This window comes from Ctenopharyngodon idella, chromosome 7 (assembly GCF_019924925.1).
Source record: "Ctenopharyngodon idella isolate HZGC_01 chromosome 7, HZGC01, whole genome shotgun sequence".
Lineage (NCBI taxonomy): Eukaryota > Metazoa > Chordata > Actinopteri > Cypriniformes > Xenocyprididae > Ctenopharyngodon > Ctenopharyngodon idella.
Genome location: NC_067226.1, coordinates 20,381,830 through 20,398,055, shown reverse-complemented (window position 1 = coordinate 20,398,055; position 16,226 = coordinate 20,381,830). Strand labels below are relative to the sequence as shown.

At 35.3% G+C, this 16,226-nt stretch overlaps 1 protein-coding gene across 3 annotated transcripts in view; it reads right to left on the bottom strand.

Annotated features, from left to right (window-relative positions):
* arap2 (ArfGAP with RhoGAP domain, ankyrin repeat and PH domain 2) overlaps window positions 1-16,226 on the bottom strand; it is a 117,096-nt gene that overhangs the window by 5,892 nt on the left and 94,978 nt on the right. For 2 of the 3 annotated variants that reach the window (XM_051901517.1, XM_051901516.1), the window contains exons 25-31: window positions 14,769-14,846; window positions 14,315-14,432; window positions 13,358-13,486; window positions 11,880-12,016; window positions 6,201-6,283; window positions 3,702-3,737; window positions 3,396-3,459 (exon numbers count right to left, since the gene is read on the bottom strand). In XM_051901517.1, coding sequence (XP_051757477.1) covers window positions 3,396-3,459; window positions 3,702-3,737; window positions 6,201-6,283; window positions 11,880-12,016; window positions 13,358-13,486; window positions 14,315-14,432; window positions 14,769-14,846 — 645 coding nt within the window. The remainder of the gene's footprint in view (window positions 1-3,395; window positions 3,460-3,701; window positions 3,738-6,200; window positions 6,284-11,879; window positions 12,017-13,357; window positions 13,487-14,314; window positions 14,433-14,768; window positions 14,847-16,226) is intronic. The other variant, XM_051901519.1, reaches the window with a different exon arrangement.

The following is a 16,226-nucleotide window of genomic DNA, read 5'->3' as shown; positions in this document are numbered from 1 at the left end:
TTTTTTTCTTTGTAATTTACTGCCGAGGTAATATAGCACAAAATGTAGCGTAAAAAATTAATATTATTTTATTATTTTTTAAAATCAAAATAAAAAAAAACTTTTCTACATTTGCAATGATGACAACTGTGGAAACATCAACATATTCAATTATTTTACAAGTGAGTGTAATAAACAGGAAAATAGTTTTTCATTCCCTAAAGAAAATACCAATGTTTGCAAGACAGTAAAAGCATATAAACTTGTCATAATGTCTACACTACTGTACAAAAAGCTTGGGGTCACTAAGGGGTCACTAAGGTTTTTTAATTCAAGGAGCAAGGAAATTGATCAAAAATGTCAGTAAAGTCATTTATAATGTTATAAAAGATTTCCAATTCAAATAACTGCTACTTGTTTTTTTGGGGGGGGGGGGGGGGGTTTATTCATCAAAGAATCTTGAAAAAAAAAATGTAGCACTGTTTCCACAAAAATATATAGCAGCACCACTGGTATATATAATAAATGTTAGCGTAATAATAATAGATGTTTCTTGAGCATCAAATCAACATATTAAAATAATTTCTGAATGATTATGTGACAACGAAGACTGGAGTAATGATGCTGAAAATTCAGCTTTACCATGACAGGAATAAATTACATTTTAAAATATATTAACATAGAACAGTTACTTTAAATTGCAATAATATTTCGCAATTTTTGATCAAATAAATGCAGCCTTGGTGAGCATACAGGACTTCTTTCAAAAACATTAAAAAGTCTAGGGTTCATAAGATATTTTTAACGGTAGTGTATGTTGTCAGCTGAGCATCACCACAAGGAAAAGCCAATCACAATATGCAAGTATGCAAATAGATAATTTAGTATGAAAATATTACAGTGACATTGTGGTGAAACTATTTAGTAAAACACCATCATTAATGTATGAGGAAAATCATAGTACTGCCTTCCAACTTTTACTTTAGGATTTTATTCATTTTCATGACATTTCTAGGTCTGGAAATCCAAATTTTGCCTGACATTTTAATATTTGCTATGACAGTGGGAACTTAGGTGAAAAAAAGTTGCAGACAGAAAATGTATACCTTACTTTTAAGCTTTAAGTCTCGGGCAAGCAAAAGACTTAAAACTTCCATATATTCTCAAGCAGCTCTAACTAACACTAACTTTCTGACCTTAATGATGTAGGAACAAATGTGCTGGAACATTCTGGACCTATTCCTGAGCTGAACACTCGCTAAGACAGCTCATACTTTCCACTGTGACTTTATGGCCTTTGAGTTGTTCTTCACGTCTACACCCTCATTTTAGCAGCAGAAGGTCTCATCTGCCTGTTCCTTTACCTACCCAGCACTGCTCTCCAGTTTCTATGGAAACCATGCCAAGCAGAATGCTGGGTGAAATGGAAGCAGCGAGAGGTTACAAGAGTCTCAGAGCACAGAGTATCAATTAATCTACCTGCATGGACTCCACAACCACTTTTGGCGCATGTAATAATGAGACAAAACAATATGTACACTGAATTATGGTACATGCCCTCCACTCCTCGTTTACTCTACCGCTTGGGAAATAAACCTCTCTGCGCCCCACCTCCCCAGAATGGGGGGGGGGGGGGGGGGGGGGGGGGGGAATTAAGAACTGAAGTGCTTTATTTTTCTTCCTCGTATCAGTTCAAAACCACAAAAGCAAGAATAAACCTCGACAATGAAAATAGTGAACCTGTAGGAAGTAGATAAGGATGAGGCATTAGGACTGAAGAGAGGGGCAGGAGAAATCTGAGAGGGTTAGTGGATTGGAGGAGAGATCTAAACAATGGTTAAATCATCTACTCCTTCTCTGCCATCTCTTGCCTTTAGTTTAAGTTATTAATACCGAATCAGCTGAGTCAGGCCCTCTGCGTGTAGCAGTGCCCAGCTTGTCTAAAGAAGAGTCTGCTGGAACCAGTGTTATTGTGGCAGTCTGCATGACCTTATTTCAGCTAAAAGACCTTTCCAGATAATGTGATTTATACTCATGGAGGACGACCTTGAAAACATTCCCTCAATTCTTAGGGCTAGTTTTCTTCTAACTTTCTCTGGAAAAAGGAAATGCAGCATTATAAAAAGGAAGTGTGGGATATCATGGACCTTATAAGTACACTTTAGCATAATAAAATAAGTACTTATTACAGAAATATTATACTTATTACTTAAGTGCAAAATAGTGTAATGTTTCTGGACACTTAACTGTGTGTTAAGTGAAATTATATGAAAATGGATTATAGTTTAAATTTATATTAAATGCAATTAGCTGATCTTTTTAGTGTTTTTTGACTCTCTTGTGTACATCTTTATATTACTTCTATTGTTTCTATTGGTTTTACTGCCAAATGCACTGACAGGCATCTATGGAAAACTCAATATGTCGAAACATGTCTGTATTGTATTCAAATATATTTGTCATGACACGTTTGTAATGATGAAGTTGCAATTTAGTACATTTTAAATATATTAACTTTAAATGTAATATTGAACAACACATTAAGGTTTAAATTATAATCAAGTATTCCACATTTAGTTTATAATGTTACTCATCAAAAAAGTGTACTGTTTTTTTTTTTTGTTTTTTTTATAATCTTTTTGCTGTGCATATTTAAATCAAAGATTTAAAATATACTTAAAAGTAAAAGTTTTAATTTGACATTATTACAGAGTGCACTTTGTTTCTTAAGGTTTTTAAAAGTATTACAGTCATAAAAACATTCTCTCATTAAAGGGATAGTTTACCCAAAATATAAATTCTGTCATCATTTACTCACTGTTTGGTTACCGACATTCTTTAAAATATCCTCTTTTGTGTTCAGCATAAGAAAGAAATTCATACAGGTTTGGAACAAATTGAGGGTGAGAAAATGATGACAGAATTTTCATTTTTGGGTGAACTATTCATTTAAGTGCCTTTTATTTCATTACCATTTTATTACCTGCAAGTACATTATATATATATATATATATATATATATATATATATATATACATACTTTTAAGATTTGAAGTGTACTACAAATGCACTTTCAAAACATTAAGCACACTTTTCCACTAGGGTGTATAGGGATGGTACCAGATGGTAATACCATGTTTGCCATATTCACGTACTATGGTATTTACAAGGCACTCCAAGGTGCTTTACAGAATACCTTCTATGTCCAAAAAAATAAAAATAAAAAAATGATGGTGATATCATGGTACTTTATGAAAGGAACTGATGAGAAGTGCCTCATTTTTGGTTGCTAAAGTGAAGCATTTCCAGATGTGGAACAGTACACATCTAAAAACTGCATTACAAAACCTCTTAACATTGTTACAAATGGGCATGTTAACTGCACATTATCAGCACTTAAAACGAAGAAAACTCACCTTCACTCTGATAATGGAGGTGACCCAGTCCTGCTGAGAATCATTCCCTTTACAGCAGAAATACCTTTTTCAGGGAGGATGAAAATGCATATAGTCAGAACACTGAAGCAATCAAGTGTCCTATTTGAAATTCTGTCATGCAGTTCTGTACTTCAAGTACTAAGCTGTACAAAACCTTAGTAAGTTTTTAGGCTGATATATTAAAAAAGGCACATATTATTCAGTTCCAGCTAAATGTTTTTCCTAAAACCAGTGCTGAGGCATATGATTGAATGAGCAATTAGGAACAGAGTTAATTGCACTTACCACTGCTGCTTTTCAGTAAAAACAGTAAATCCCCAACTGTTGAAAATTAGTCAGAAAAACAAGAAAAAGTCTTGCATTAGTTTCACAGCATTTCATTCAGGTTCTCCACATCAACTGCATTCAGCTTTTCCTGATGGTGCCACTGTCTGACCTCTTGAGAACCTCTAAAGTGCTAAGATACCATTAAATTCAGCTTAACTTTAGCAGCCAGCAGACAAGCACAATAAAAATGATGACCTATTTTGCTTGTGTAAGAGATTTATATCAATGGTACATGCCCTGTTATTCTTTACACTTTTACAGATGTAACTTTTTTGCTGACCTATTTCTCATTAATATATTTAATTCATGGTTCATGGTCTAAATGGTCGAAATGAAATGTTTTCAGACCTCACACACAGCATTTTGGTGATTGTGGCTAAAAAAAACAGCTGTTATTTCCACACAACTGGTCACATAATAAGCATAATGTGTTTCTTCAACTTCTGGCACTTTGTCCCTAGTGCTTTTTGAATAAAAAAAAAACAAAAAAAAAACTTCATTTTCTTTTTGCTACTTTTCAAATTTCTTTTTTTAAAACTGATTATATCAAGAAAGAATGAAATAACCAAACCATATTAATATTTATTATGTGCAAATGATTTGTATAAATTATTACTTCTGTCTTCTGTTTTGACATCATTTCCACCAAAATAAGCACTTCTACTTCTATTAAAATTTCAGTTAGTGCACCTGTGTACCAGTGAGACAACAGTGTCTGTGAAGAGCTTGCTTGAGATATATTATGAAACAGAAGATTTGACAAGAAAATAAAGAAAACAAAAATCAGGGAAAATATTACAGCTGATGTGCATATTGCATGTTATTTAGTTTCTAATCAAGCTGTACAGTAATTGTGCCATAAGTGTGAAAATATTATCCAAATGTGTGTATAAAAAATTCAGTGTATGAACCACAAGTTCTTTACCACAAATTAAGAATTTCTGGGAGTGTAATCTTAGGTTATCTTGGGTTTTTTTACCTGAATGAACAAATGACGTAAGAGTGCGAAAATGTCTTTTAAGGCTACGTCTACATTTAGATACATTTGAAAACGGCATTTTAGTTTCAAAATGCTCCCTGTCCACACTAGTGTTTTCCAAAAGTTGCTCATCCACAATGTAACATCTGAACATTCTTAAACTACCTTATTTCAACGTAATAAAAGCTTGTGATGACACCATAATAAAGTCCTCACGCTATCCTCATGGTTGAGTCCAGGTCACACTCAAAATCGTATAGTCTGAAACACAACTGTCATCACGTTTTGCCGCAGAATCTTTGCAGAAATGTAATATGAAGATTCTACAAAGATAAGTTCTCTTTAGCAACACTATGAAAGTAAATAGCAGGCACAACAATGCCGATATAACCCTATATATCTATGGGTACAATCTGCGTCACATGACTAAACGTGTCATCGTTTTCGAATACCTGCGTTTTCACAGTCCACACTGCAATGCGAAAACGTAGGAGTATTTAAAAAAAAACAAAAAAACAGAGTGTTTTCAAAAAGCTTCAGCTTTGTTGACAAAAACGCTGTCTCAATGTGGATGGAAAGCCAAAATGGAAAGAAAAAGCATTTTCAAGCAAAAACATATTAGTGTGGAAAAGGCCAAAAATAAATTCATTTTGTTAAGTCCACAGGAACAAAAGTGCCTATAGTTGAAGAAAGAAGATTAAAAAAAAAAAAGCAAAATAGTTTGCATACCTCAATGTAACATTAAAAAAATAACATGCAGAAAAGATTGGAAGTCAATTGGGGTAAAATGCTATTGTAAGAATCATGCCGTGGATACATTCACAAGGAAAATTATAAATAAATGATCATTAGCAAAAAAGACTTCAGCGCACTCATAAATTACACAACAGCCATAAATTACAAAAACACAACATTACTGAAATGAAACAAATCCACAGTTAACAATTTTCCCAGCAGGAGAGAGAAGAACATAGTACAGTGTATTTGCTAAATTACGTTTAATGAATTTAGTAATTGTGAGATATAAATCTTCTTTCAGATTGACTGTGATAGTCTTGTTTCTGAGGGGGGCATTTGGCACTAAACCAAGCTGCTCTGCGTGTTTGGCACAAAAGATAAAGACTGAACTAGGAACTCATTTGAACACGAACCTAGAGTTAATGTAAGAACATTTAAGAATCCATCTTAATTACACGTTTAGGATTATTAATACATCTTGTCTTTCAATGTGGCCACACTAATACTGAATAATTTGTTTCATAAAATTGTTTGTGGGCTCTACGTGCTCTGGATTTAAAATAAGGATTATAAAGAGGGTTTGGAGAAATTGTTGCAAAAGGCACCAGTTTGTTAATGAACTTGAGCAAGATGCAATTAGGTAACACTTTTGTTAAATGTTAAAAGAGAATAACTGCTTTAATTTATTTATTTATTTATTTTTGTGGTATAGCACTAGATAAATACTTAAGACCATTTACCTGCTTGTTGGTTTCAACTTCCTTCGTAGCCCTAAGTAACATTTAACAGATTTTATTGAAGCCTCTCTTTCTGGCTTGGTACTCTGTGGAAACAATGACACGTTTCAAAATCAACACAATGCATTTATTTAAAATAACGCTGTATCTACACATATTTTACAGTATATACAACCTAGCTCATTTTAATGCTGCTTTATTGCATGGATTACGCTTTATGCCAAGTTCACACTACAGGATTTTAAGCCCGATTTGCAAGTTATGCCAGGTTTACACTACAGGACTTTAAACGTCGGCAGATCGCTGTGCTGTTCAGACTACGTGACTTGCTGTGGAGTCTTGAAGTTGTTGTGGTGTTCACACTACATGACACTACGTAAATGATCCGCAACAGGGGGTTACACACTACACGAGCTGACGACAACTGTCACCCAACGACCTTATTTGAAAATGGGAAGAAATTAGATTAAATTTTGAATTAAATTTAATTAAAATTAAATGGACCCTTCCACACATAAGTTTAAAATATTCTGGCTGACCTCCCAGAGTTAAGGCCACCATTAGAATGTTTCCTTTATTGTTTCCATGACGGTGCGTCATGATTGTCACGTGACACACCGCAGCCACACTGTATGACAGATGTATCGCTTTTCTCACCATGTCATCAACTATCTGATATTCCGATTCTCATATATTTGCAAGTAAAGTGTTTTGTCATTTAAAAACCTCCATCATGATCTTGATCTTAATCTATAACGCGAGATGGGCGCCGCCTTGTTTGTTTGCGCTTTAGTTCAGAGAGTCCTGTCAGTCGGATTTATAGGCTACAGCACGTGAATTCCTTTACCGAAATACATGTGGCCGGTGAACTGGGAGAAGAATAGAGTGAGCTTTATAGTTACTTACACAATGTGTATCTGATATGAATAAACGTTGGCAAATTATAGGCTATTTGAATGGATTGTTATTGCTTCTTCCATAGACATCAGTGTATATTTCATTGGCTGTTGCGTCGCGACACGTGACACCACAGGATATCGAGTCAGCCGACAGCTCTAGATATTTAGCAGGTCGGGCTGTGATCAGGGGCAAATCAGCGAGTGATCAGCGCCTGCCAATCTTTATGTGTGAACTACTCAAAGAGGCATCAAAGACTCTCGCTGACGCCTCGCCAACGCCTCACCGACGCCACACAAATATCTAGCATGCCAAATATCTGGAGCTGTCGGCCGACTCGACATCCTGTGGTGTCACGTGTCATGACGAGCTACAGCCAATGAGAGCAATGAGCGCCGATCCCGAGCACCCACGGAAATGGTCGAGCACCCACGGAAAAACACGAGATATTCTCAATGGACGTGCGCTCGCAAATACACAGTAGTCTCTGCTCTCACTCAGATTCTACGCGTGCACGCTCACTGGAATTTAAAAAGCTTTCAACCACCAGAATTTCACGATTGACTGATGAAATAACACAGTATAGCCTACCTTTAAATTCGCCTTTGTTTCATGAGATAGCATTTTCGAGCTGATTTGAATCATTCAGTTCTCTAGTTATTTTATTATTGTAAATAGGTATTTAATGAATTAATTTATTTAGTGAATCGAAACTGATCATCAGATATCAGCCCGAGCATGACTCCCTACAACACTCATGAATCGAATGTGTTTTTGTTTGGTTGGTAATGTATTTGCGTTACTCTTCGCGAAACATGAATAACTTTTGTGTAATTAATTCATCAGGCACATCATCGAACGGAGAAAACAACAGTACTCTTGGAAAAATGAGAATATTAAGATATGTTCAAGGGGCACTTGTGTATCTGTATATTTCAGTTTTTGCTCATGGAAACGGAATAAAAATGTGTTTTATTTGGTTGGTCATGTATTTGCAAGTGTGTTTCGGTGTGTGTGTGTGTGTGTGTTTGTGAGGGGGTTCCACTTCTCGTGTGTGTTTTCGAGACAAAATGTGGTTTGGGGACCAGATAGAGTCATTGGGTGACAGAGTTGTTGTCAGCTCGTGTAGTGTGTAGCCCCCTATTGCGGATCATTTACGTAGTGTCATGTAGTGTGAACACCACAACAACTTCAAGACTCCACAGGAAGTCATGTAGTCTGAACAGCACAGCGATCTGCTGACGTTTAACTCCCTTGGGTCGGCGGTCACCACCTCGGTTTTTTTCTTACCAGTGTGAAAGAGACTTAAAATAATCCGTCAATGTTGCACATACAATTAAGAGTTATACACCATTTTAATCTGTGGAATATCTTCTTTTATTTGTGTACACTCAGAGTAAAAACAAAATGTTGTGTTTTTTGCAAAATAAAGAAAACTAACATGATGCGTGATCTGTCGTCTCCCGAACAAAGTCCAATCTGATATTCTCAGAAAATGAACTGTAACTTAGTGAATACTAATCACAAAAAAATTAGACTTATGTCTAAAGAAATGTTGAAATGTCAGGTTTTAAATCATGTAAGTCAAATCGAAAATAAAAATTCTGTGCTTATGTAATCTGTATGAAAAGAGACACATGTCAGAAGTCCGTGATTCAGCTCATTATCCACTAATGCGGCCACGCCCACGGAGCGAGCGCTATTCAGACGCAAATTCTGAGGCAATACATGTATACATCGTCTCAATCGTGTATTTATTGTCTTGAAAGCCATGGTTAGAGACCTCTGGAAGACATGCCGTTAGTTCCTGAATGTCCTGTTCTTCTTTAGATTAATTTGTGGACTAAAGGTGTACAGAGCGCCCTCCGGCTGCAAGTATGAATTGAAAACACAGAATCCAGCGTTCATAGTGATGACAATAAATACTGAATAAATATTACTCCTCTGTATAGAAAATTGATATAAACATATGAGAATCCATCAATATTTCTCCAAATGTGCATGCTTTTAAGCTAAAAGGCTATATGAAATGCCATAGAGGTAACATGAATGTTCAGACGTTTTGCATCACAGAAATACATTATATTTTAAAGTATATAATAGAATACCATCATTTTAAATTGTAATAATATTTCACAGTATTGCTGTTTTTTCTGTATGTTTAATATACACCATGATGAGCTTGAGACATGATCACAGAGGGTTTTTTCACAGCCTACCTGACTAAAGGGCCTCATTATTATGCAGCTCATTAGAGGTTCTTTATGCGATTCTTTTGTCTTCTCAGGTGTGAATTACCTCATTATTCATGATGATTCACGCCTCCATGCATACTGTGTTTCTTGACAAAAAGTGTCTTACAAAAACTAAATCAATATATTGTTTTATATGAACGAGTAGGCAGGATAATTTTTACATCATTTTGAAGCTAAAACTCTAGTCTACAACCTCCAATACCCAGACGTCTTGTGAACACAGATTTAATTTTTTTTTTTTTTTGGCTTTATTTCAGTGACTTAAGTTTTTTGTTTTTTCAATAACCACGCATAAACGTTATTCCTTCAAAAACACAAACATGTACATACATGTTCCTCACATATTATTGTAGCCTAGTTTGTGCTGAATACAGTGTAATGACACTTTTTCCATTAATATGTTTATGAACAACTGAAAAAAGCACAAATGTCAGGGCATGTCAAAACTTCTCCAGGGCCCCAAAAATCCTCAGACCCCAGAGGGTTAAAGTCCTGTAGTGTAAACTAGGTTATTTTGAGGTGTCCTTGTTACAGTGTAATTAGACATTTAAGTAGTACGTAATATTAATTAATTACATGTACTTACTATAGGATTAGGTTTAAAGGGTTAGTTCACCCAAAAAATGAAAATTCTGTTATTAATTACTCACCCTCATGTCGTTCCACACCCACAATACTTTTGTTCTTCGGAACTCAAATGAAGATCTTTTTGATGAAATCTGAAAGCTTTCTGTCCCTCCATAGTTATCTATGCAACTGAAACTTTGAAGCTTTGAAGTTTATAAAGAGATCATAGAACTAAACCATATGAATTGAGTGGTTTAGTCCAAATTTTTTTGAAGAGACTTGATCGCTTTAGATGATGAACATATTTAATTTAGGCTTTTATTCACATATAAACATTGATCAGCAAACATAAACAAAAGCTCAACCGAACCTGCTTGATGCGCAAGAACAAACCTCTTCCGGAAGATCAAACGTGCTGCGTAACACACAAGAACGAACCTTATTAGTTCTCGCACGTCAAGCAAACATGCTTTAGAGCTTCCGTTAACCACAACTGATGTGTGAGTTGATAAATGCTTATATGTGAAAAAAAGCCTAAATTCAATCTGCGAAAATAAGCAAAAATTTGGACTAAACCACTCAATTCATATGGATTAGTTTTATGATATCTTTATGAACTTTTTAAAGCGTCATAGTTATAGTCATGTAGCTGTCTATGGAGGGACAGAAAACTCTCAGATTTCATCAAAAAGATCTTCATTTGTGTTCCGAAAATGAACGAAAGTCTTACTGGTTTGGAACAACATGAGAGCGAGTAATTAATGACAGAATTTTCATTTTTGGGTGAACTAACCCTTTAAAATGCTACCTAATAATGCTATATATCTATTAGAAATATTTCCAAACAGTCACCAGGTACTAAAACTGATGCACATACTGTATGCAGAAAAGTAGAGTGAAAGGGAAAAAAACTGCTTTATTTCCCCCAGCTCATTCACTTGAATCAAAAGGGGGGAAAAATGGCAATTTCCTGTTTACAGCTGTTGGGAGCCCAAGGGCATTGTGTAAACTACATGTGCCGACAACACTGTTGTTGTTGCCTGGAAGGGATGTACTTCGTACGTAATGCACTGCAAAACACGAGCGGCACAGGCGAACACATCAACGGCGGCAAAATGAGATCTAACCGAGGATCCTAACTTACAAAAATGCACGAAACAAAAAACAAAGGCATCAGAATATCAATTAAATTTCTGCTTCACAGCCAATTCCCACCTTCTTCACTTGATAATTAGCTGAATATTCTGCAGCAGCCAGAAATTACACTAATTAAGAAAAGAACAGCCTTCATTCAGAGTGTCTTCGCCTCTCCGCCTTCCCTCCATTTCCCTCCCGGTCTCACACACACACATACACACATCCTCACACTTTGCTCAAATATCAGTTATTAACACATCTTGCACTCTTTAGGAGACTGTGTCTTAGCTCATGGAGCGTGTGCCCCTGAGGAAGAGCAGATCGGTGTGTGCACGGAGTGAATAAAGTAAGTAAAAAGAGATATTACAGAGAAAGAAACCTAACAGACTGCAGTCGTTTAAATCACTGTACTCAATTCAGGGGGTATGAGAAGTCCCACATTACTTTAATTCAAAATGAAAATAGCCATTACGGGTTTATTTGTTTCCTTTTTTTTTCTTCCATGCTTATTACAAGCAGACCCCTGTGATTGGCCCAAAGCAGGTAATTTCACATCCGCTGTGTTTTTTAATTACTATTTCATCTGTAAATGCATGCTAAGAAAACAAACAGAGCTAATATGAAATGCCAAGCTGGAAAATCTAAATTGGTAAACTGGCAACTGCTGACAGACTGCTGGTGAACAGCGATACTGAGCAGAGGCTGATCCTGATGAACAGTGGGGATGGAGCTATTTAAATATTACCATGAGCAGAGATACTTAAACACCCTGCAAACAATTTGATTTGTTAAAAAAAGAAAATATAAGAAAATATAAGAGACATACTTTTATGTCCTTGTATAACAGCAGTTTTTTCTTTTGTAGCACCAGGTATCGGTCCTGAAACTTATTGCCCAATAGCAGTTTGGAAGAACCATCTTTAAATTTGAGTTGCTCTCCTTTAATGAAGTCTTTCAGTTTATCTGTCACAAACACAGAAGAACACAAATAAGACATACTGAGTCATACCATGAACTATTTATGAGACTTACAGTACAAACTATATGTATACTGTAGCATTGCACCAGCGTGGCCCCACTGCTTCAAACTGTAGCAGTGCCATACATTTTTAAAATGTCTAAAGTTGAAATCTCTACTGCAACACATTTCCAGCTTAACACATTTGAGAGTCTAGCAATTACACATCCTGGCAAATGAATAAACCTTTGCATAACAGCACTGCTTAATATATATTAATATCTTTAGTGAGGCATGCAGAAAAGCTATTACTCAGCGCAGGTACAAAATTATGATTTCTGCCATTACTGATAGTTTCAATAGGAAACCAAAAAGTGTATAAATGCACTCTCTAAAAAAAACCTTCTTTGCTTTTCTGCAAGTACTCCATTCATCATCAAGAGTGAAAAATTGATCAGGAAATTGGTACTGAGGCTGTAAAAAGTTATGAAATCAGAAAACTTTATGACTGGTAGTAACTAGGACTGGATGATTTATCAAATATTCACACTATTTTCACAATGATTTTGATAGCTATACAGTTAATTCAGTTAATCGATTCAAAAAACTAAATTCAGTGATTTATTAGTGTCATCACTGGAAAATGTTCACGGGAGTCTCCATGTAGGATGTTTCATTATTAAAATCAACATAAGACAGATGTCTCCAGTTTTAACCTCACTTGCGAAAACGGCTTTAACATTGTTTATTCTGATTAATTACCAGGAATCAGTTCAAACTGTCTGTTTTCAACTCTAATTCAATGTTTTGTTTTGGTCCTCACCTGAACAATGTTCATTTTAGTATTTTACTAAAAATATGTGAACTGCACTGTTTTATTGATGCATAAAAATTAAAACTATTAAATAGACAATATCATTATTCCTTGTGTTCATTTAGTGAATAGAATACATATATACTGAGACATGCTGAAATTGTCAACGCTGGACAAATATGAGATATAATATATAATGAAATTAAAGGGACAATTCACCCTCATGATGTTCCAAACCTGTATGAGTATGAGTCTCTTTTTTTATTCAGATGAACACAAAAGAAGATATTTTAAAGTATGTTGGTAACCAGACAGTTGACAGTAGGTTAGCCATTGACTTAGTAACAACAGAATTTTCATTTTTGGGTGAACTATCCCTTTAAGAACTGTTCTAAGCATAACCAGAAGCTGATCTTTGAATGTGGCCCCAATTAAATGTCTGTAAATGTAATAGGACAATATAGTTGTTTCATTTTTGAATCATAGTTTGGAGCAATCTGCTGGGGTGAATTAGGACATTCATTGTTGGTACCTGAGTTGGAATCTGTCATTTTAGAACCAGAATATTTCTTAATGAGCAGGAAGGCTGAGCTGGGATCCTCCAGAGAGCTCCACTCCAATACCTGCTCCAGAATCTTCTCTTTGTAGTGTAAGGGCCGCTCTGAGCACAGAAAGAAATTAAAGGTAGGATAAGTGAAAGCAAATCTTCATCTGACTTATTTTACAACTGATTGAGACTCCAAGAAATAGAGGCCAGAAACATATGCTATGCAAATATGTGAACAAACGCTTCTAGCTGCGCAAGCTTGATTTCACACATCATTGTGCTCCAAAATGTGTCAGGGCACAATTCATCTAAGTATATACAATGGAACGTATGTTGCAATGCGGTGGACAAGCATGTGTGTACATGTGTAGAATATGTTTCTGGCCAAAAAGGCCAGACTGTATATTCTTATATCACTTCACTTAAAAATAACACATACAGATAACATGGAAAAACAAACAAACAAAAAAGAATCCTCCTCATCACCACCCCCTAAAAACTGTTTGTGCTTTGGGTTTGTCCTCCACACAAGCATAATTATGTAGTGCAAATTTGTAATTATCGCCAGCCAATCTGACTATGATTAGAAAACACACTCAAGTGCAAAATAGATCCATTATCAAGTTGTAATTTGTAAAAAGGAAAACACAATGCTTGCTATTGGCAAAAATCACTCTTGCACCACCTGTCTCCCCCTCCCACCAATGCCATCACAATCTGTTAATAGTTTCTCATAATAACCACCATGAAATAATAATAGTACTAATCATGCGCATTCACTTAGCTATTGAAGCATTTTAATGTGTCTGTAAGCTTTAGGAGGAACATTGTTAAATGCTCTAATAATTTGCTAAAAAAAGAATTCACTCATAAGTTACATTTAAGTTTTGATTTTAATTGTTTTTAGTGTATTTTAAAGATTTAACAGCAGCGTAACCATACCCATCTCTCCATTCTCAATGACCTCAAAAGTGGTCCAAAGATCTTGAGCTTTGACCTCCACTCCCTTCATCTCCAGAGTGCAGACGGCAAGCTCATCTGACCTCATGTTGGGAGACACCTTATAGAGACAGACATCAGTATCAATCTGTTATCAGTGTTTTTTAATGTTCATTTCCTTCTGCAAAAGGATTTATCTATTTTTGCTGGAGGAAAATTGAATGGGAAATAGGGAAAAAAGATATCAAAGAAGTGTCAAGAGAAAAAAAAAACACTCTGAAACAACCTCTATTAACTGAGGTTTATCTTGAATACTGATAAAACACAATTACTCTCACAATTAAATCAAACATGCCTTTGATTAACTGCAGTTTGATTTAGTCTGTGGCAGAATACCCTCTAGGTTCAGACACACAGACAGCCAGACAGTCACACACACCACAGAAGGGAAACAAACCTTGATTAAACAACACTTCTCTGGCTCCTTTTTTTCCAAGTAGACTTCAAATATCAGGTCACCAGCAGGAGAGAACTGCTAACACAGGTACACAGAGAGACAAAACACACATGACTTAGATTTAAATACTTATACTTTCATATAAACATACAGAAAGAAACAAAGAAAGAAAGAACAGCTTTTCTAAGAAACTAAGCACCCAACAGTATACAGCAGTCTTTATGGATAAAACACAAAAGCAATCAACAGCCCATTCAGTTCAGACCAGTGTCTGTATGTGTCTGACTAAATGACACACAGCTGGAGTCCCACACATCATTTAGCCGCATTACACAACAAAAGCTGGCAAACATCTTAGCTCATGTAAACCAGAGATTAAAGCTTCCTTTCTAAACTGCTTTGGCAAAATGTATTTAAATGTAGCGTAAATGACACATATGCTACTGTAACATTCTATAAGAACAGTGTATAAACACTTTTATTCAAATATTCTGTTTCATACAGCAAAACATGGTTATTTTTGCACCCAATGAATAGTATCAGTCAAAAGTTTGGACACTACTAGCTGAATACATGTTTCTCACAGAAGTGGTTCCCAACCAAGGGGCCCGGACCCACTGGGGGGCCTAAGCAAACTTCAGAGGGGGTTAAAATGATTTACATATATATAGATAGATAGATAGATAGATAGATAGATAGATAGATAACTTAATTAATATGCCAAACGCTGCATTTTAGTTTTTTTCTCCTCAATAAAAAAAAATAAAATAAATTATTGAAGAAAATACAGAATCAGAACCTTGAATCTTCATAAATAACAAAATGGAAAAAAACAAAAACAAATTAAATACCAGAGAAAATATCTTGGAGGGATAATGTGTATTAAATGTGTATTTAAATAATGTGTTGGACAATGGGTGGCTGTTGAGAACCACTGATCTAAAGGCTTTTGCTTAAAAAGAGTTTTTCATACATAAATGGGCCAATGACTTGACATTCATGCACTGTCCAGATCTATTAAATTTGTGGAAAATACTATAAAATCAATTTAAAACAAAAATGAATTAAAGGGATAGTTTACCCAAAAATGACAATTTTGTTATCATTTACTCACCCTCAAGTTGTTCCAAACCTGTATGAATTTCTTTGTTCTGTTGAACACAAAGGAAGGTATTTTGAAGAAAGTTTGTAACCAGGCTGCTTTGGGGCACCATTGACTTCTATAGTAGAAAATAAAATACTATGGAAGTCAATGGGGCCCCAAAACTGTTCAGTTTCTTCAAAATTCTCTTCAAAATATCTTACTTTGTGTTCAACAGAACAAAGAAATTTATACAGGTTTGGAACAACCTGAGTGTGAGTAAATGATGAGAGAATTTTCATTTTTGGGTGAACTATCCCTTTAAACACATCTCTTCTGTGATGATAATGATTTCAATTCATGAATTAAAAGTGATT